The 22,589-nt window shown below is 39.8% G+C and overlaps 1 protein-coding gene across 2 annotated transcripts in view; it reads right to left on the minus strand.

Annotated features, from left to right (window-relative positions):
• Positions 1 to 22,589, minus strand: part of PLXNC1 (plexin C1) — a 171,759-nt gene that overhangs the window by 81,348 nt on the left and 67,822 nt on the right. For both annotated transcript variants that reach the window (XM_023559712.2, XM_003405262.4), the window contains 5 exons: positions 17,698 to 17,812; positions 9,817 to 9,964; positions 6,471 to 6,558; positions 4,108 to 4,210; positions 3,865 to 3,966 (listed from right to left, as the gene is read on the minus strand). In XM_023559712.2, coding sequence (XP_023415480.1) covers positions 3,865 to 3,966; positions 4,108 to 4,210; positions 6,471 to 6,558; positions 9,817 to 9,964; positions 17,698 to 17,812 — 556 coding nt within the window. The remainder of the gene's footprint in view (positions 1 to 3,864; positions 3,967 to 4,107; positions 4,211 to 6,470; positions 6,559 to 9,816; positions 9,965 to 17,697; positions 17,813 to 22,589) is intronic.

The raw sequence follows: 22,589 nt of genomic DNA on the forward strand, positions 1-22,589 counted from the left end.
TATGAGGCTTACGTATAGTGACTGATACTCTGAGCTTAGGGCATATCATATGCTCAAGAGGTATTAGTTACCAGTGTTCAATTTAGTACATTGTGGTATTCTTTCTTGTTACTTTTTCTTTTGGGTACATTTAACTGCTGCATGAAAACGAATATTACTTCCTCCAAAATATTCTAGTTCTACAATGTAAGCTCCACAGGGCACACATTTTGCCTGTCTAGTACATAGCAGATGCCCAAGAAATACTTTTTAAATGAATGACTGAATGAACAATTGGAAGTGAACGCCACAGCACCTAACACATAGAAGGTACTCAAAAAAAGATTATAGTTTATTTAATTTCACTTTTGATAGCAAGATCCTTGAAAGAGTCCATTTGGATTACCTATGAGAAATTAAAATGCCATTTAAAAAGTGATAGAGGGAGAGACGAGAAAGTACAAGGGAGAGAAAGAAAGGTTTGACTATAAATTCCTCAAAACCAGGAGATATGTCTTTATATATTTTATTACTGCCCTATAGCGATAAGCATATTGTGAAGAATAACAAAGAACAAATATTAGAACAACATCATATCATAGATCTTCACAACCTTTCCTGGAGAGCAGGAAAGAGAGGGCAGCCACGTCTGCTCTCATCAGGTGAAGGCACCAGATATAAGATTGTTAAGAAAAGGAAGGAAAAGTGGTTAGGGCTGGAAAGCAGGGTCAACGGTTCTCAACATGGTTTCACCTACAAAATATGTGGACTTCCTGAAGGGGGGGTAAGAGAGGGCAGAGGAGTGGAGGGGAGAGAGAGACTGGCCTTTATAGCTGAAATACTTCTCATCCAAAGGTCAAACATTGATTTTTTTAGTTTCCCTATTTTGGTGATAATTTTTCTTAATGCAGCCCCTCTAACAAATGACAGCACACATTTTTGAGTCAGGGTACAGGAATGGACTGTACAATCATGAAACTATAGGATAACTGGCCCAAACTTGGGTTGAACCAGGAACCCTCCCTCATCAGTATCATGGCCTAGGGTGAGCAAGTTCATATATTAAAAATAATAATAAATGTCTTAGATGACATTCCATTGCCACTGAATAATAACTTCAGAACTCCTAAGGCTGGCAGGTAAGGCCCTATGTATGTGTGCTCCAAGGTCATGTCAATGTTGTGCCCCATAGTTCCCTGTACCCTCTGCTCCAGATAAATTGTATTACTGGGGGTTTCCTGTAATGTGTGCTCTGGAATTTCTGGCCTCTTCCCCACCCACCCATTACACTTTTGGTTACGCTAGCCTCTCCGCTTAGAATACTTCCTCCTCCATCTCCACACGTCTGGATGCTTCTTGTTCCTCAAGGTTTGGCTGAAATGCCATCTCCATCAATCAATCCATCCATCAATCAAAGACTTAACCAATCACACTGATGAAGTGTTTTTAATTGCTAAGCAGTGGGCTCAGACATACAGGGATGACTAAAAGAAGGCCTGGGGCACAGAGAGGCTCTCTGGGTTTTTATACTTCATGGTACTTTTCCTATGCTAACATTTTTTATCTTGTTACTTACGTACTTGTACATAAGATTATTGAGACTGATGGTAAGAGATATGCCTGATCCATTCAGGCAACCTTTTCATGGCATCCAGCTCAGTGTAACAGCATTTAGTAAGTAGGTGCTCTACAAATGCCTCTAGGAAGAACAAACCCAAGGCCAGCATCGTTGCCGTCTAGGACTACGTCTGCACCATTCACATCTCCCGTCCCCAGTGCCTAGCCATAGGAAGCACACAATACTCAGACATTACAGCAAAGCTTCCCATAGCTTCTCTTCTAGGAAAAGAGTCACAAAGAGGTTGGGCACTTTGTTCAAGGCCAGCAGGAGGACCAAAACTAGAAGCCCGAATGTTACACATTCTACGTGATAATGAAAGACAGTAGTGTTTTACAGAACACAGGACATCCCTGCGGTGACAAAAAACGCCCTATTCTCTATCAACCAAAATTGAGATTTCGTTCTGATGAGTCATATATTTAAAAAAAAAAAAAATCCCAGTATCAACAAAATGCCTTTCTCCAAATGAAGGAGGGTAATCCACAGAGAAGCACCAAAGACAGATCTGGGCTTTTGTTTATTTCCAGCCTCCTCCTGCTCTCTTGATGACCCCAGTTCTTTTAACCCACAAAAGTGTCAGAGTTCAAAAGGTGCAGGAAGGCATAGCACAGGAAACCCAGGGTACTGTGACTGTATAATTTTCTTTTTCTTTAAAATAAAAGAAGTTTAAAAGGCAAATGCCTGGAACACTAGTGAGCAATATAAAAGAACAAACTATTGATACACACAACCTGGATGAATCTCCTGAAATTATGTCAAGTGAAAAAAAGAAACAATCCCAAAAGGGTACATATTGTCTGAATCCATTTATATAAAAATCTTGAAACGATAAAGTTACAGAAAAAGGAGAAGAGATTTAGCGGTTGCCAGGGGTTTTTTAGGGGTTAAGGAGGAGGTAGGGGCAGGAGGCAAGTAGGTTCGACTACAAAATGGCAGCTTGAGGAATCCTTGTGTTGAGGGGAATGTTCTCCATCTTGACTGTGTCATCGTCAATATCCAGGCTGTGATATTGTTCTCTAGTTTTACAAGACGTTACCATTGGGGGAAACTCTTTGTATTACTTTTTACAACCGCGTGCAAACCTACAATTCTCTCAAAATAAAAAGTACAATAATTAATTTAAAAAAAAAAAAAAAAAGCTTTTTTCTCCTTGATCCAAGTCCCTGTCACTGTGTCTTAGTTTTATAAACCAATGGGAAGAGAAAAGTTGCCCATCACTTCATAAAACCTCGAAGACTTTTAATGTCCAGAGATAGCTGCACACCAAGCTTTCCTAATGCCTTTAATTAACTTCATAATTCATTTTGATTCATCTGCACTCCACCTTTTACTTAATTCACTTAAAGTGACTGTCAACTTTTTGGTAATTGTTAAAAATGTGCCACTTATTGGCACTTGACCTTTAAATAGCAGTAAATGGATAAATCAAGGCCACAGGTTAGTCATGAAATAGAAAATGGAGGTTATTTTTTAATAGGCTATTGTTTTTAGTTTGTCTGCTCACACTAGACCCCAAGGTTAATGAGAACAAGAACTTGTCCATTTGTTGTTATTTTTTCATTACATAGTAGATGCTCAATGAATTCCTGTCACTGAGCGAAGCCATCACTTACGTGCTGTCTACGCAGAGCCACTTACATTCTGTTCAGATATCTACATTGTCATGCCCCTATCTTCTCAAACATGTGTCAGTTGAGTGTGGTGATTTACTATGAAGAAAATAAGAGGAATTTAAAAAAAAATTTCATGAGGCAATAACCATTTTTGAGAAGGAGAGAGAAGTATATAGCCTATGACAACTTTGTTTTAGAGCTCTCAACTACTGGTTAGGTCGTCCCTACAAAGTAAAGAAAAAACTCAAATAGAGGTTACTCTTCACACTTTGCATAGATACTCTCCAACATACACAGCTCCCACAAATGTAATCATAACATGTGGTTTGAACTGAAATCCCCTCAGGGCTGTGTGCTACACTTCCTTCTACCTCTCCTGAAGCCAGCCACAAAGTCACCTTTAAAATTTTACTTCTACCAGAACGACATCATTTTTCATAATTACACAGGTTTAATTTCTCTTATTGTGAGTGTGCAGTCTTTGATGTATTGAGCCAATTAACTGAAACTTGGTTAAAAACCAAAGATAAAAAAGGGAATTTTAGTAGAAAGTAAAATCAGGAATTTTTTTAAGGAACCCAAGTAGTAGAAGTTGTTAGTGTCATTTAAAAGGGAGATTTTCCCATCATCAAAACAAACATGGGGTCCGACCTGTAAGCCCTGGTTGGTTCTGCTAGTCTTATTCCCCTCGAATCTTCCTCCTCCTGATATCGTGGATGGTGGCCGTTTCTCAACAGCAACTGGACACAAATTCTGAAATGAAAATCACCCTTCAACATCCAGAAATGAGTGGGAATTTCAAAGTTGAAATAAACACAAAAGACAGGCTGGGGCTGGGCGATGACAAACATTTATTTTTGGTTAAACCTTGTAATACCAGAAATGTCACTCTACCTGGTTGCTGGCATAATCCCGAGGGTCACAGGCTGTGAAGGGGTGGATGCACTTTCTCTCACGTTTACACCAAGCACAGCCAGTTCCAATACATACTGGGCATCTGGCAACAGGGAAAACCAATTTAATTCCTGTGTTTTTAGGAAAATGCTCATATCCTAGAATTTTCCCTTTGTGGACATGGCACACCAGCAATTAAGACAAGAAAATCCCTGGACAGACTGTGATAAACTAAAGGGGAGAAAAGACAGTCCTTTGAGGCTGAGGACAAACCGCTGACTTTGTGCTCTGCTCCGGCAGCCCTCAGGGTGCACGGACTGTAATGGCACCTGCAGGAGTGTTGCCATGGGAACCTGAAGCTAGGGTCACCTGCTGCGTCAGTAGATAACAGGAACCCATTGAACCTGTTTCTGAATCATTCTGCTATTTGTCTACCCTCAGGTAAGTTTCTACCTGGATCGATCTGCCTCCTTCCCATCCTTCCCTCCCTCCCCTCCCAGATCTGCACGCCCTCTTTTTGGAGCAGTAACACTACCAACCACACTACCAAACGCCTGGAAGATATGAGACAACAAGTGGTACCTGGCAAGCAGTGGGAACGGGGGCCAGTGTTTGCTTTTAATCAAATTAGGGAAGAACTATGTCTACTAATCAAATAATCTATCATGCATGGATAACTGTGGAGGACTTGAAAAGCACTTATTCAAAATAATTGGAGTTAAAGAAGGAATGATACAAATGGAAAGCAAGATTGGTCTGGAAACACAGAAAAAGGCCGGGGAGGCCTCGCCTAGGAACAGCGTGGCAACGGTCTAGTGCAGGGAGAGAGAACATGGTTTGTGTTTTACGTATTCTCCAAGATGTGCTGAAGCTTTCAGAGGTTCTGACATACAGAAACGGCAATTTTGACCTAAGGAGAAAACAGGGATTCGCTCTGTGTTTATCCGTCTACTTTGGTGAGCTCCATGCAGGTTTGTGAGCTGCCCCTCAGGTGTCATTACAATACTAAGTGCTTTGCTAACAGGAAGCAGTTACGTAACTGAAAAAGCACTCACCCTCTCAGGGTCTGGGTTTTGGTTCTTAATAACCTAGCTGAAGGACCCAGGGCAAGTCACTTCTTCCCTGTAGACTCTAAAACCAGGGGTTAAGTAAGCTACATTATCTTTACATTCTCGTTGAACTATAAATTCTATTTGATGACCCACTTTTTTTTTTCTATTTTCATAGACTTCTGTGGCTTTCTGTACCAACTTATGTATTTCCCTCCCTAAATTCATTCTATTTATTAGAAATAACTGAACTCAGCTTTGAATCATTCCACTTTCAAAGTGCCTCAATGGAAAGGATGAGTTCCAGGGGTTCCCGTGCTAATACTTGCGGAGTAGTCTACCAATCCAGTTTAGGGTTTGAATTCATTTTCCCCAGAGAAACAATGGTCCTCAGCCAAACCAAACCAGTTGCCATTGAGTCAATTCTAACTCATAATGACCCATGTGTGTCAGAGTAGAACTTCAGTCCATAGGGTTTTCAAGGGTTGGTTTTTCAAAATTAGGTCACCAGGTGTTTCTTCCAAGGTGCCTGCCTCTGGGTGACTCGAACCGCCAACCTTTCCATTACCAGACAAGTGTGTTAACTGTTTGCAACACCCAGGGACTCCAGTCGCTCCCAGGCCAGGCCAAAAGAAGCCCACATTTGGTATCTATTTAGTGAGTCAGTCATACCACTGAACTGTAAAGTCTCTAATAATAAGTACAGCTTCCCATTGTTCTACGGAGACCTCCATCCCAACTTCCAACTGGGAAATCAGGAATCTGGGAATCATATTTCCTTTGTCTTTTCTGTGCTTTAGAAGACAAGGAGTGAAGTGGGACTCTAACTCAGTGGGTACATAGCCCTAAGGAGCCCAAAGATGCAAAGAGGCAAGGAGAACGAACATATTCTTTTGGTGAAAGAGATTTCATCTTGTCTTTCTCCTTGAGTATGACTTCCCCTTACCTCACGCTCACTCCTTTTCCCTCTACCTAAACGCCCGAAGCCTTTCTGATCAGGCGAGAACCTAGAAGCACCCCTTCTACTGTACTTTAAGGTTGTCTCTTGGTCTCGAGGAAAATATATTTAGCTGTTGGTATGAGCACTTAAACATAGTCATTCACCCCTTGGCTGCGCCATCTCACTTGTTAGAGCACGAATAAGCTCAGTGAGCTTATTAACTCAGCGGCTCTCCTGTCTCCACTTAGGCCATGCTCCAAAAGGCACTTTGGAAAATTCTACTCAACAAAAGTGTTCGTTAGGAAGTTGAGGAGCAAAACAAATAAATAATTAAAAACTGTGAGAGAATATTTAAATTTCAAATAAAATCTTACTCTCTTAATGATGAGCAGTTGGTGAAGTTGAATCTCTCTGATAAATTCCAAGCTCCAAAGGAGAACATCACGTTGACAACTAAAACATCTGGAGGCAAGGGGAAAAAAAAGTCATTTATGGTGGATTCCTGCTACAGTCAAGCATAGCTGTAAATGCAAAAAATAAATATTTTTGCCTCCTGTGCATGGAGGGCGGGGGGTGCACCAGCTGTTCTCTAACATTTCAATCAGTATGTGGTTCCTTCCCCACGGGCCATTCACGCCAGGCAGCCAAAGTGCACAGCACAAGCCTCCAAACAGACCCGAACCCAACTTGTGTTCCAAGTCTCCCATGGATAATCACTAGGAAAAAGCCATTTTACAGCCCATTTACATCTCATACTCTCTCCGGGATCACTATCTCAGCTTGCAATTGGCCACGGCATAAGAATAAAACAAGTCACCGAGCAAGAAGTGCCTAGAACATGATAACCAGAATGCTAGGAAGGAAACCCTGCACCTTCAGAAAAATCTGCACTACAAATATTTACCTAACAAACTCTAAAAGGTGTGTTTCCCATGGGCTGGGATCCATAATCTTCTTTGAGTCAACTCTTGCCAAATCTATGATGAATGTTTTCTTATTTGCTTTTGAAAACCTACCCACTGGTTAGAAAACCCCAAAAGAATAAAGTAAAAAGGATAAAATCTGTGTTAAATCAGCATTAGAGAGATGCAATATCTTCTGTATCTCCTTTAACTTCTATGCTTTACCCAAGGCAGTGATTCCCCAATCCAGTTATCTATTAGAATTAAGTGAGAAAAATTACGAAAATACAGATCCCAGGACCATGTTCTTAGAGACTCTGATTTAACAGGCCTGGGGTAGACCTGGGAATGTGGTTTGTAAAGCTCCCCAGATGATGAATGTATAATCGCCAGGTGTGGGTGCCACAGCCTGGAGCATCGCCTTCCAATCCCTATTCCGTCCAGGGACCTGTGTAATCTGCGACAATTTTCACTGTCATCCATTTTGGTGTTAAAATCTTCTTCTTTTCATGAATGAATGGGGATAGTAGATGGTACTATCTTTAAAGTCTTTATTTGATAAAATAAGAAGCTGGCCAGACTTTATTGGCACCCCTAATTTTCTTACTATAAATTAATTAGTGTGTGGTTTCAAAGTCTGAGAACCCCTACTTTAAGGGGCTGCTCTACAGTGATAAAATTCACTCTGGAAGCCAGAATGCCACAAAAAATTCTGCTCACATAAAGTGGATATATGTGAAATGATAATCCTCTGTTCAAAAGACAAGGAGGTTTAGAAGGTTTGACATGACCTCTTAGCAAGAGCATTTAAACAGACACTTGATAAATGTTAGTAGAATGAACATACAGACAGTAAGTTCTGAGGTACTCCCAATGGAAATACACTTCAGTGGGATCTGCAAGTGTCCAGTGGTGGAGACTAACAAGAGTCATACTTTCTGATCATCATCTGTACACAAAACAAGATTTGGAAACATCGCAAGGAAATGAACGCTCATGATCTTGCATTTCCAATTATGTGGGAGAGATAAAATAACTAAGGTGAAAAACATAATGACATTGCAGTTAAGAAAACACTAAATAAGTGGTTTGAGCTCCACGGAGTACCAGGGTACCAAGATGGGGGTGTCTGCGAGGGACCAAGGAGGTGCTAGAATGACTGGGACTATTAGAGCAGAATCTGGCAAGACTGCATGGAAGAGCTGACTTTCTCCCAATGTTTCAAAGCAGAAGGGCAACAGGATTTAGTGAAAGGGGGTGGGGCCGCTCTAGACCTGAGGAAGGCCATGGACAAAGGTTTGACAATGGCTGTTGGTGGGCTGAGTACAAGAGGTGGCGAGTGAATTTGTTTGCCTGCTTGGGATATGGAAGGTATTCAGAAAAAGGCAGGCAAAGATTTGGATGCAACTGATAGAAGCTCCAAAAGCAACTGTTACACGTTGAACTGTGTTCCCCTAATATATGTGTCAAAATCCTAACCCACCTATAAGTCTGTCCCTGTTCGAAAATGGGGTTTTTCTTTGTTATGTTAATTAAGTCATACGCGAATATGGTGGTTCGAAATCTAATTACTTCTGACTTACTTATAAAAAGAGCAGAATGAAAAAAAGACACACGTGTAGGGGGATGACAGATGCCACATGAGGACTGTCTATAAGCAAAGGAACACCAGCAGTCACCAGAAACTAGGAAAGAAGCCCAGAGAAAGAAGTGACAAGGCCGAGACCTTGGACTTTCAGCCACTTAGAACTGTGAGAAAATAAATTTCTGTTATTTAAAGCCACCCACTTTTGATATTTCTGTTATGGCAACACTAGGTAACTAAGACAGCAACCAACTAGTTTTATAGGGCGACCTCAAACCCTTCAAAAGCAGAACTGTCCCATAGGGTTCCAAGGAGTGGCTGGTGGATTTGAACTGCCGACCTTTTGGTTAGCAGCCGTAGCTCTTACCTCTGAGCCACCAGAGCACATAGTAGATGTGCAATTGTTGTAGACTGTATTGAATCCCCCAAAAATATGTTGAAATTCTACCCCTGGTACCTGTGAACATGACTTTGTTTGGAAACAGAGTCTTTGAAGATGTTATCAGTTAACATGAGGTCATAGTGGAGTAGGATGGGTCCTAATACAACATGACTAGTATCCTTACAAAAGAGGAGAAGAGACACAGAGACACACAGAGGGAAGATGGCCATGTAAAAGCGAGGGCAGACACTGAAGCTGCAAGGCAAGGAATGACAAGGACCATCGGCCATCACCAGAAGCTATGTAGGGAGAGAGTGAGACTATAGGGTATGTGGTGGTTAATTTTACATGTCAACATGGCTAGACTATGGTGTCCGGTTGTTTAGGCAAACACTAGTTTGGTTGCTGTTATGGAATAGTTATGTATGATTAAACCAGTTGGTCTTAAAGCAGATTATCTTTCATAACGTGGGTGGGCCTTAATCAATCAGTTGAAAATTTTAAGAGCTAAAAGGGGGTTTCCCTAGGATGTGTTCTGCCTCCAGACTATAAATAAATATTTTGTAGAACTCACTCTTCACTCTTCCCATCACCTGACCTACAAATTTTGAACTCGCCAGCACCCCTGACAACTGCATGAGCCAGTTTCTTAAAGTAAATCAATCTCTTTCTAGGTACAGATACAGGTATCTCACCGGTTCTGTTTCCCCAGAGAACCCTGACTAACACAGGGTGGAACTATTCAGATTCCCTGTTATTTAATGTATTTCCTGGACAATCTGACCTCAGGAGGTACCCTTGCCTTCTTCATTTAATAACAACAACAACAAAATAGAAAAGTATACACATGCCTTTGTAGGTTGCTCTGGTTGGGATGTGACAGACGCAGGTCTGGTTTGCCCGACTTTTACTCCTGCAGAGATCCTTCTTGGTGTCAGCATTATTCATCACGCACACTGAATGTCTCGGAGAGAAGCTTCCAACCACAGTCACAGCAGTCTGTGCAGGGAAAGAGATACAGAAAACAAACCATTGTTTTTTCATCATTTTCGTTCATCATAAGCCTTTGGTGAACTCACCCCTCTGACCTGCCATCAGAAAGAAAAGAGAGCATATTGGCAATTTGGTTTGCTCTTCTGTGAATCACATTCATTTTCTTTGACCATTTTTCTGCTTTGTGTATTTTTCTTATCAATGTTTAAGAGCTCTCTGTATAGTGTAGATATTAATCCTTATCTGTTGTGTGCGTGACACATATTTTCTCCTAACCTACTTATAACTTTTGTTTGTGGTATCTTTTACCCTACAAAATGTGTTTTTATGTAATCAAATACTGGGTTTCCTATCTTGGTTACAAAGTTTTCCCCAAACTCTAGCTTATAGACAAATATAAAATTGTCCTGCCACCTTTTCTGTTTTATTTTTTAAACATATATCTTTCATCCATCTGGATTTTATTTTTATACATAGTTGGAGATATGGGTCTAACTTTATTTTTATCCAGATGGTTAATCAGCTATTATAACCATTTACTTTAAAAAAAAAAAAAAAAGCTCCATTATACTGAAATACCTCTTTTGCCATATATTAAATTACCATATAGCTGGACTCTGCTCTGTTCCAATTATCTATTGATCTACTATTCCGATGTCATCAGCTTTGACTGTTATGACTTTAAGTATATTTAACACCTGATAAGGGAAATTTCTGCTTATGTATTTTTTCATAATTTTCTCAGCAGACTTTTAGTCTTCCATATGAACTTTAAGATAATTTTATCCAAAGGAGACTATGAGTCTAATTGGAATTGTACCAAATGTATAATTTAGGAGAATGTATATATTTACGACATTAAGTCTTCCCATCCAAAGACATGATTTTGTGAATTTTTTTCTTTGATCCACAGTTTAGTTAAGAGGGTGTTCCTGAATTCCCCAGTTGTTATGATACATTTGTCATCTCTTTCTTTTTTATTTCTGTTATTACATCATGGTTAAAGAAGGTAGTCTGTGAAATTCTCTAAAATTAGTTAAAATTTTAAAATTAGTTAAGGTTTTTTTGTGGTCAAACATATAACCTTGGGGGGGGGGAGATGTTATGTGTGTGTATACACACACACACACACATACACACATACACACATGCTACTCAGGAGGATAAAAGAAGAAAATCTTGGCATATTCCCAAAGCGAGCTTTTCCCAGATGACTTACCCTAAAGAACTAGGCAGTTAGTTCTCCTGATGAAAAGGAAAACTTAAAGGAATTAATATGTCAATGGTGGAGCCTTTTTGTATCAGGCACATGAAAGGGATTGATCTGGTTGGAAGGTGGGCTATGTATTGGGTAGTTGGAGCAAGAGGCAACTTTACCACCAACTATGAAGAACTATGGCCCCAGACAATCTGGGAGGTGTCTATCTTCTGTCATTCTCTGGCTTCTGGCAAACTTCCTATCCTGTCACCCACAATTCTGCTTTCTCCCTGGTCTTCTAACAAGCCTGATAAGTCTATTCTAGTCCCTGGAGGTCACCCCCAACTTTCCATTTTGTAAATTCTTCTTCTGGGCTGTAGAATCATGCTGGAAGAAGGCAAATTCTTTCAAGCCCAAATTGAACTAGACTGTAATCCAGCCATCCCTAGGGAATTTGAGCATGATAATGAACCCCAAACCATTCCCACTAACTCATCTTCAACATATGGCTAAGCTCTCATCTATGTTGACTTCTTCTTCCCAGCATTTATATCTACACCACACATCTTAGTACATGATTACATCACATATTATCATGTATACCTATATAGCTTATATTTATAGATCCTAAATTTAATTCATTGCTCAAATATTATAACAAAAGCATCAGAAATATTTTTTAAAATTCTGTTTCCACCAACTGTTTTAAATTTTCCACATTTCCTTCCAGTTATCACATATACTAATTTTTACATAGCTATAATTCTTACATTTATTTATTCCATTAATGTTTATTGAGCTCCTAACATGCACCAGGTGCCACACAAGGTACTGAATACATAAATGAGCCAAACAGCTACAGTCCTTGAACCTCAAAGAGCTTATAGTCTAGTGGAAGTACAGAAAATTCCACTAGACTAAAACCAGAAGACCAGCCAGTAGTTTAGCAAGAGATGATGGAAGCCTGGGCTTAGATAGTACAATGGAAATGGAAATAATTGGGCAGATTTTAGGTATTCTGTAGAGGTAGCATGAGGGGTTTGGAAGTGGGGAATGTGAAGATGGAGAATTTTGGTGAGCAAATGCATAGATTCAGGTACCATACACTGAGATGGGACACACTGAGGAAAAGGGCAGATTTTGGGTGGAAAATTCAAGATTTTAAATTTCGGATATGTTAATTCAATATACCTTCATGATAATCTAGAGGATATGTCAAATTGGACATGGGCCTGGAACTCCAAGGAGGAGTCTAGGCTGGAGATAAAAGGAGACATGAACATATAGATGATACAGAAAGCCAAGAAAGTAGATAAAATTGTCTATGGACAAATTACAGAGTGAGAAGAGAGAAAGAGCCCAAACTGGGCCTTAAATAACTCCAATATTTAGATTCCGGGAAAGGAGGAGTCAGCAAGGGATGATGAGAAGTGGCCAGAGAGAAGGAGCGCATGGAGAAGATGTGTCAGGGAAGGTAATGGAAGAGTGGGTTTCAAGAATGCTGTCAATCAGCCAAGTAAGAAGAGGACTTTACAGTGTCTACTAGGTTGGCTACATGGAGTTCACTAGTGACCTTAGCAAGAACACCTCAGGGGAACAGTGGGGCAGGAGTCAGGTTGGAGTTAATCTGAAATTAGACGACCATAAGTTTTGTCAGGTGCAGTGGAAGGAGAGGGTAGCCAGGGAGTTTGCAAGAGTCTTTGGGTTCCCAGGGAGTATGGTTACAAAGCTTCCGCTTCAGCTTTGTAAACCCAACATGGGAATCTTTACTAGACTGATAGCCCTTTCTTGAATTAAGCTGGATAAAGAGGGAGTGAAGACACAAAGGCTCGAATGGGATAAAAAGAAAGTTTGAGTGTCAATTAGCTGGCAATGTCCATGGGGCCAAAGAATTTGCTATACAGCATTTTATCACTTTGTTATACCTTATTTTACTCGACCATCCCCCTTATCATCAAACAGCTTGGTTATTTCCAGGTTTCTAATGGAAACCCTGGTGGCATAGTGGTTAAGTGCTATGGCTAACCAAAAAAGGTCAGCAGTTTGAATCCACCAGGAGCCTCTTGGAAACTCTATGGGACAGTTCTACTCTGTCCTATAGGGTTGTTGTGAATCAGAATCGACTCAACGGCAACAGATACGGTTGTTGTTTTTTTTTTTTTTTTTAATGGACTCAGCTATACCAACGATCATGAAGATGATGCAGGCCCAGGCAATGTTTTGTTTTGTTACATACAAAGATCACCATGAGTCAGAATCAACTCGATGGCAACAACAACACAATTCTATAAAAGCTATTGCAAGAGCATCTTCATGCTTATGGATTTTTTTCTTTCAAGTTACTTTCCTCAAAATATATTTTCAAGCCTGGAATTAGTGCTTTAAGCAGAATGAATATATTCATGGCTTTTGAAACATATTGCCAAATTGCTTCCCAAAAACGTTGTGCTAATTGACATCAACAACACTGGGTGTTAGTTAGCATAGCATATTATTGCTTTAATTTGTATTTATTTGATAACTAGTGAACTTGAACATATTTCCATATTTATGTCTACTCTCTAAACCTCTTCTTGTAAGAATACATGCTTTTGCCCACTTATTTTTTGGTGTCTTGGTCTTTTTCTTTTTAACTTCTCCTAGCTTAATTATCTTGCTTGTCATTAATATTTTGTCTGTTGAAAATATTTTCCTGAAGTGTATGTTTAGTTTTCTTTGTTGTATGTATTTTTTTTGGAAAACTCAGTATATGGATATTTTTCTCTTATTACATATACTACTTCAGAGCTAAGAAAATTATTCTTCCAAATTATTGGATGTTCAATTCTATTTTCTGTTTTTCTCTGAGTTAGATTTTTAGATGTAATTCTTTAATTGGCCTAAATTTTATTTTTACATTTAATGTAAAATGTGAATTTAATATATATATATTTTTGAATTTGATATATTTTTAATTCATAAGATTTCATTATCATGAATTATAAATGGCCTTAATAGATCACTGCCCTGCTATCTAACTACTGTAGAAAGAATGGCTTGAGACAGCTGTTGCAAAGCCAAAATCATTCTTTTTGGTAGCTGTCTCCAGCCTGCATCTCTTAGTAAAAATGCTTTTAAGATACAGGTTATATATCTCACTATTTAAGTGTATGCCTGAGTATTTTTGTTGTATCTATCAACTGGGATCTTTTATAACTGACAGTAACTGTTTTACCTGACATGTAGCAATATTATTGATATCTGAATACTTTTTGAGCATTTAGCTCTTCATTTACCTTTTTATTAATTTGAACAGCTTTTAAAGAGAATACTTTTATCTTTTTCAGATACACAACCACTGAAGATAAGCAAATGATGATTTTTTTTTGTATATCCCGCTCCAATAATTACTCCTATTGCTTATTTCTTGTGCTGCTACACTGGACAGAACTTTAAAAATGTCAATATTATCAAAGACGGTGGAATTCCTTATTTTAATTCTGATTTGAATGTTTCTATTGGAGGCTTCAAGTTCACTGAGAGATAGATGCCTTGGAAGAAGGCCCTGGCAATCTACTTCTGAAAAACCAGTCATTGAAAACCCTGTGGAGCAGAGTTCTACTCTGACACACATGGGGTCGCCATGAGTCAAAGTTGACTTCATGTCAACTCATTAGAAAATTACTTGAATGATACTAGACATATGATGGACAGTAAATTTTCTTTGAACTGAATTAATAGATGGAGTTGGGGGAATACTATAGACTGCCACCTCCGTAGGTCAAGGTCAGGTATTATTTACACAAAGACCTGAAACTTTCATGTAAGTCAAATATGTCCATAGGGGTAGAATTATTATAAAATCATAAGATCAAGAGATGGAGTCAGATGTCGCATCAACACTATTGAAATAATCAGTCTGAAGGTGGTTTCAAAGAACAGCTTTAATCAAATTATTAACTTTGTATCTCCTTTACCTTGAGAGTGATGGTGAGCTAGAGAGGGCAACGTGATGGGTTGTTTGGGAAAGACTCTAGGGGGTTAGGCTAAATAGTGGGGCACAGGGTGGTGAAGGAATCATTAGTGTTTTTTTAAGTGGTAAACATTTTTTGTAAGGTTCCAGAATAGATATAAATGGTAATTAATTTATTCAAACTCATGGGGGCGGTGGTGATTCAGGGGTAGAATTCTTGCCTGCCATGTGAGACACCCAGGATGAATTTCCAGCCAATGCACCTTACGTGCAGCTACCATCCGTCTGTCAGTGGAGGCCTGCATGTTGCTATGAGGCTGGACAGTTTTCAGCGGAGCTTCCAGACTAAGATGGATTACTAGTCCTGGGAGTCTACTTCTGATAATCAGCCAGTAAAAACCCTATGGATCATAATGGTCCAATCCTCAACCAAACATGCACCAGTCAGAGTTTTGTTCCATTGCGCCTGAGTTGGGGGCCAATTTGATGGCAGCTTCTGGCTACTAACCAAAAGTTTGGCAGTTCAAATCCACTAGGTGCTCCTTGGAAACCCTATGGGGCAGTTCCACTCTGTCCTATAAGGTCGCTATGTGTCAGAATTGACTCGAAGGCAATGGATTTTTTTAACATCAACAACAGCGAACCCACAGATGGGTAAGCAAATCATGTAAGTAGCACTTTCTATTTAATGAACAAGTTACTTTCCCCCACTATATTTAGCTGAAGAATTATTCTTAAAATCTTAAAATGGTAAAAGAAGAAAAAAACAAAACTTGTATAATCTCAACCACTTAGCACAGTCCTGGGTATATTTGAGGATCATGGAATTTTCAACCACTCTCTATTAGCACTAAAGTCAGCTATTTTTCAGACTGATAAGAGAAATAAAAACTTGGCCATACCTATGCTTGGATGCCTAAGTATCTTTTCGACAGACTCTATTCACTTTGATTCACAGCTGGTGAAGGTTTTGGGTGAGGGATTTAGAGATTCTCTCTCTCCCCCACCCCCCAGGAAGTCCACAAAAAGTGGCAACAGCCAAATAACTTAAAAAAGGTGAGTTCTGATCAGTTATGTCTTGAAAGTTTGATTCTTTTGTTACTTATCACTCATTCAGTGCTCTGGCTCCCCTTTATTAAATGTTAAATCATCCTGAGTGGTATGGTTCTTGCTACTGAAATGGCAAAGCGTAAGGGAAAAGAGAAGGTGGCCCATTTCCTTGTTAATGTGGCATTTCAAATAAAGCAAAACCAGCTCAACAGGCAGGTCAACTGGTCGCTCATGGGGACTGTGTTCAAGTATTCATAACACAAGAGCCATGATTAGGGAGAAAATCTCCCCTTACAGTGTCACTGAGTTTCCTAAGCAGGAGTTCCATTTTCCTGTAGGGCGTGGTTGATCAGTGTATCAGAAAATGCTCAACTATGCTTCCTGCTCCTTTCTCTCATCCAATGACAAGGCTGATGCGCTGCCAGTGGTGCTGCCAATGTCAATGCAGGCACTGCACTGGCTTTCCAAGGGACCCCAAGTACAATATCCATTGCCCCCATGGCTTTTCTCTCCATTTCTACCAATATTACTTGAAGCCATGTTTATAGTATAGTTGTTAGAAAGAAGATGCTTGAACACATTAAAAAAAAAAACCATTACTGTTGAGTCAGTTCTGACACATAGTGACCCTACAGGACAGAGTGGAACTGCCCCCATAGGGTTTCCCAAGGAGCAGCTAGTGAATTTGAACTGCCAACCTTTTCATTGGCAGCCATAGCTCTTAACCACTACGACACATTAAAAAAAAAAACAAAAAAAACCACTGCCATCGAGTCGATTCTGACTCACAACGACCCTATAGGACAGAGTAGAACAGCCCTGTAGAATTTCCAAGGAGCACCTGGTGGATTCGAACTGCCCACTTTTTGGTTAGCAGCTGTAGCACTTAACCACTATGCCACTAGGGTTTCCATGACACATTAGGAGACAAAAAAAATATCATTAAGTCGATTCTGACTCATGGTGACCCCATGTGTGTCCATAAACTCCACAGAGTTTTCAGTGGCTGATTTTTTGGAAGTAGGTCACCAGACTTTTCTTCTGAGGCACCTCTGAGTGGACTTGAACCTCCAACCTTTCAGTTAGCAGCTGAGGGCATTAACCATTTGTACCACTTAGGGACTCCCACTTTAGGAAAAGGAGCCATAAAACAAAGCAAAATTATACAGTTAAGCCATATTTAAGGAATCTTGTTGACCAGGAGTCTGCATGTCTTTTCTTTATATATTTGTCAAAATATTTTTCTCTTACATTAAAAGTTCATCTTTTCTTTAAATCCAAATATTGATGGTCATCTTTAGCTCCAACAGAACGACAAGCTTTAGGAGGGCAGGCCCACAATATGCCTTGTTCATTGCAATATCCCCAGCACCTTGCAGAATGCATGGCACCTGGTAGGCATGACATAGTCACTGGCTAAATGAATGGACTCCTCTAACTAAGCTTATTTGATCGTAAATTTTACACCCAGAAGGAGGTCAGCATCAGTTGGTCAAAACGAGACAATACAATTGAGACTAACAAAATCTTCCCCCTTACCTCAACTGTAATGTTTCGAATCATCTGAATTTTAGGGCACTGTTCAGCTCCAGATGAAATATCCAGCCAGTCTCCTGAGTTCTCTGGAGGCACACAATCTCCTTGAAAAGTGCACCTTAAAAAAAAAAAAAAAATACAACAGAACAGCAACCCTGAACATGCGTTAGTTAAAACTTTCTCATACTTGGCTTCAGTACGAATTGCCAGGCTCGGTAGAGTGGATTATTGATTTTGAGTGAGAATAGGAACATGATGCTAAAATCATGAAAAGCAACAGGAAAACAGCAGAGCATTTTTTCCATCATGTCCAGGAGCAGAGAACAAATGTAGACAACATGTTGAACTTAGATTCCCGAGCCATCTCTCAAGATGACACAGCCAAATACATCCAAATCACATCCTCTTATAGATTCTGAAATAAAGAGCTCCCTTCTAGAAAAATCTAGCAAAGAACTAGGAAAGGTTTATATACTGTAGAAATTTTAGGTTTGCAATTCATTCCCAGGATATCAACCTATTGTTCAATTTTTTTTAATTAAAAAAGCTACTATTTTGTGCTTTCAGTATGGTAATTAAATAAAAATATTTCAAGGGCACAGTCAGCCCAAGAATTTGATAAGACATTCTGTGACCATCTGCTGCATAACATTTATTTAGACAGACACCAAACTGTATCAACAAATATGGGTGAAACACTTTCAGGGCCACATTCCCAAGTCAGTAAGCTGAGAGGATGCCCCCAAATAAGTCTCAAACTGTGACCAGGGCCAACTACTTTGTTAAGACAGATGATCACAAGCAGAGTGGTGAGATGGCTGACTTGCTTGGTGTCTGGGTCAGTCTAGGTCACGCTAACATGGGAACCCTCGCCTCACCAGATGGGTCGTCCAACCCAACAAGAAGTACGAATGCTAAGTGCCACATTATTTTCAAATGGTGTTGGGTCTCTGTAGACATTGTGTTGAGTAGTATCAAGAAAAAAACAAAACATCTCTGGTATCTATGCCTCCTCAAAGCCTCAAGTTACAATGAAGGGGTTGGGGGGGGCAACCAGATTTTTAAAGGAAACTGAAAATACACGAATCATGAAATTGAAAAACAACCAAATGATGACCACATACAGATGTGCGGAGTCCCTGAGGAGATCTGAGTGGAATGGGCTGTGGGCCCAAACCATGTATTTGACTTCACACCTTCAGAGGGGTTTTATTTCTTCTTCCTCTCTTATCTCTCGCTCACTTTTTTTTTTTCAAAGTCTTAAGAATTTAGGCCCCATTTGTCTTTGAGCTCTGTGCTAATTTCAATATGGCAAAAATAGAACAGGAAGCCAGAGAGTTTCATTAAACATCACCCCTTCCAAAATACTTCAGCATGTCATCATATTCTGACATTTTGGGGAACTCTGTTCACAGCAAGTACACGTATGTCCAAACTGCCCTACATCTGTGTCTGTTCCTTCTCCAACATCATAACCATGAGGGTTTTCATCATTCTCCAAAGCCATAAATTCATCTGACCCTTGATGGCTAGCTCGTCCGTCACGGACATTAAGTTCAAATTAAACTGCCTCTCAATGTCAGGAAGGGTTTGCGATGGAGGGACAAGGACGGCTGGATGGAAAAACAGAGTGACGAGGCTGGTTCCTTGTTTTGTATCTGAAACAGATTATGACTCTGTCAAAATACTACCTGCCTCTCACGGGCACTGTGGTTTGGTATAGACACTTCCTCTGCCTATAAAGGGGGGGAAAAAACAGTTCAAGAGAGACTGGAGTACAAATATTTTTGTAGGCTCTTAATACTGCCTGGGAGTCAAGGCCTAAGACTGCCAAAAAAACAAGCGTAAAACCTTTCACACAAATTACAATTCGCCAATTTGTAGGCAGAAAACAGTAGTGCCACTGAGTTATCACTCCCTTTTCTGATCTATAGCATTTCTTGTCGGAACCACACATTTTGGTATTTAATCATATGCTGCCTTGAATTACAACTTAACTGTTTCATATGTGTCATTTCTCCCCGAGTAAGCTCTAAGCTCCTCAAAGGAGGGGAGAATGTCTTTAATACTTCTTTAGCAAATCCCTCAGTGTCTGGCAGCATGATATGCAAATACTAGGGTTTCAGTAAACATTTTTGAATGAATGGATGAAATATGAAATCTCTATAGGTCCTTTTTTTGGTGATTTTTCTTTCTAGAGTTTCATTATGATTTATGTTCCATTCCACCTTATAGTACGGAGTCCCTGCGGGGCACGAATGGTTAAGCACTCAACTACTAGCTGAAAGGTTGACTGTTCAATCCCACCCGGAGGCACCTTGAAAGACAGGCCTGGCAATCTGCTTCCAGAAGGTCACAGGCTTGAAAACCCCACGGAGCAGTTCTACTCTGCAGGGGTGTGGGGGGGAGGGAGGCGGGGGCGGGTGTCACCGTGAGTTGGAATTGACTCAACAGCAACTAACAGCTACCCCTTTATAGTAAAGGGACTATTTTTTAACATAATCTAAAAATTGGAATCTGAGCCCAGAGAAGGATCAAGTTAGAAGCTGAGGCTTTCAGTTTATCTTTTGGAAAAAAAAGAGAGAAAAGAAAATACATAATGAATCTTTCCTTTCCTATTTTGCGTAAGGTCAAAATGAAATCTAATCACATTTGGGAACTAAATATGAATTCCTTGTTTTATAAAACACCTCTGATATTCTCAACTCCTATTCCTTGCCTCTCACTAGTTAGAAAAAAAAAAAAAAAAAAAACCCACAAACCGTGACACCAAGTATGTGTAACCAGATGGTCAACCAACAACAGTATCTTACTACTTCTCAAATATTGCAGATTATAAAATCTTCATGACAGCACTCTACCCACACAGTCTAATTTCTTAAGGATGAGGAGAATATTTTATAGCACCAATATTTTAGTAAACAAATCCAGTTAGTTTGAAATAATTCCTTTGAAAGCTATCACTCTTATCTTAAAAAAAAAAAAAAAAAAAAGCTTATCTTAGAGATCAAGAAAAGCAATGGTCAAGTACAAAAACACTGAAGCTATTGCCCAAGTAAAAGTAAGATTTCATTGTTGGATGTGACTCTTAGTGACGTTGAATCCTCAGTGAGGCATTTTCAGGATGATTTTTTAACGGGCTTCATTCTAATTTCTTAAGGTCATGGATAAGAGGAAAATTGAATTCAGATTAGAATAAGAGCATTCTGGAGAAAATGGCAGAGATACGTTTGCTTTCCTTATCTCACACCGTTTCTTTTGCCTCACCCTCTATTGAGAGTCTATCCAAAAGTCCTAAGGCTCCCATGCAGTATTTTATTTTTTTAGTTCTTATTTCCAGTTAGATCTCATACCTACATGATAAGGCCAATATGTTGACACCAGCCTATTTGAAATTAGAAAATAGAACCTACTCAAATGCAATGAAAAGTTTACCTGAAGAAAGAAACAGCAACAAGAAAAAAAATCAAAGAGTTAATTAAAGAAAAAAAAAAAAGCTTTCCTTAGGTGAAAAATACTGAACGTGGAAACAATTAGGTAAATGAAACAATTTAAGAAGGCTTGTCCTGGTGGCTCACACAGTGGTTAAGAGTTCAGCTGCTAAGCAGAAGGTCAGCAGTTCAAATCCACCAGCCGCTCCTTGGAAATCCTATGAGGCAGTTCTACCCTGTCCTATAGGGCCGCCGTGAGTCAGAATCGACTAGACGGCAATAGAATTTGTTTTTTTGGTTTGTTCTTATTAGTTTGCTCTAAAATTTATTAGTTTGCTCTAAAATTTCCTATACAGCTAATTTATTCATAATAATAATAGAATTCAATGTTGCCATTCAACTACATAAGTAGGTGGGCTACCTCCTGTCACCCCATCCCACGTACCCCACAATTCACACATACACACACACACACATACATAGACACACACAAAAAGATGTTCCAAGCCTACCTAGGTCACAGGTCATCAACAGGGAGGTTTCAAACACCTGTTTCTAAGTTGGCTATTTAAAATTCAGAAAATATTTTCACCCAGTAGGTTTGATTCCTCAACTAGTTCATAGAAACCTATGTAACCCGTAATATCCCTGAATAACTAGTTTGCCACGTGCTCGCATGCATGGGCCCTTGGCTCAGTGCCAGGTACTGTCTTACTGTTTACAGTATGTCCGTGCCTATCAGTTCCCACAACAACCCGGGAAGGCAGGAACTACAATTATCCCCATTCTATGGAGGATAAAACTGAGGCAAGGTCATACAGTTGGTAAGTGGCAGAAGTCTGGCTTCACAGCCATGTGCTTGACCACTGGGCTGAATGGCTCCTTAGGAACTCTAACCGACATTTAATGAGGTCACCAGGACAAAGGCATTCAGTGTTCCTCCTGTCTTCTGGGGCCTCAACAGAGGCTGGAGGGTGGGGCTGGGCTAGGCTGAGGAGGGAGGGATGGGGACCCTAGGAGCAGGGACGAGAGAAGGTAAGACATTCTCTAGGATGAAGAAGGTAGCAAGGATTTGGAAATGAAACAGCGATGAGGATTCTGAGAGGCCTCCAATATTTATCTATCACTAGTCCTGAAAACAACTATCCAACTGGAGGTTAAGATTCCAGGAGCCTCCTTTCCAATCCCCGACTTATAAATCTATTGTGTCTTTGCTTGCAAACCATCTGTTTGTAATATGGAAGACATTTTTCCCCACAGAAATAATGTTATAAAAGGTGATTATGTTTCCAGGTTAGCCCATAAAATCTGCTTATCCATAATGTAACTTCGATACCATATATTTGCAATAAAAGGACAGCAGAAACAATGAGATTGCAGCCATTTGCATTAGAGCAGTTTTTCTTCTTCTCTACTTATTTGTGTTTCTGTTCAGCTGGTAGTCTGGGAACAGTGCCCAGTTGG

This window comes from Loxodonta africana, chromosome 4, assembly GCF_030014295.1.
Source record: "Loxodonta africana isolate mLoxAfr1 chromosome 4, mLoxAfr1.hap2, whole genome shotgun sequence".
Classification (NCBI taxonomy): domain Eukaryota; kingdom Metazoa; phylum Chordata; class Mammalia; order Proboscidea; family Elephantidae; genus Loxodonta; species Loxodonta africana.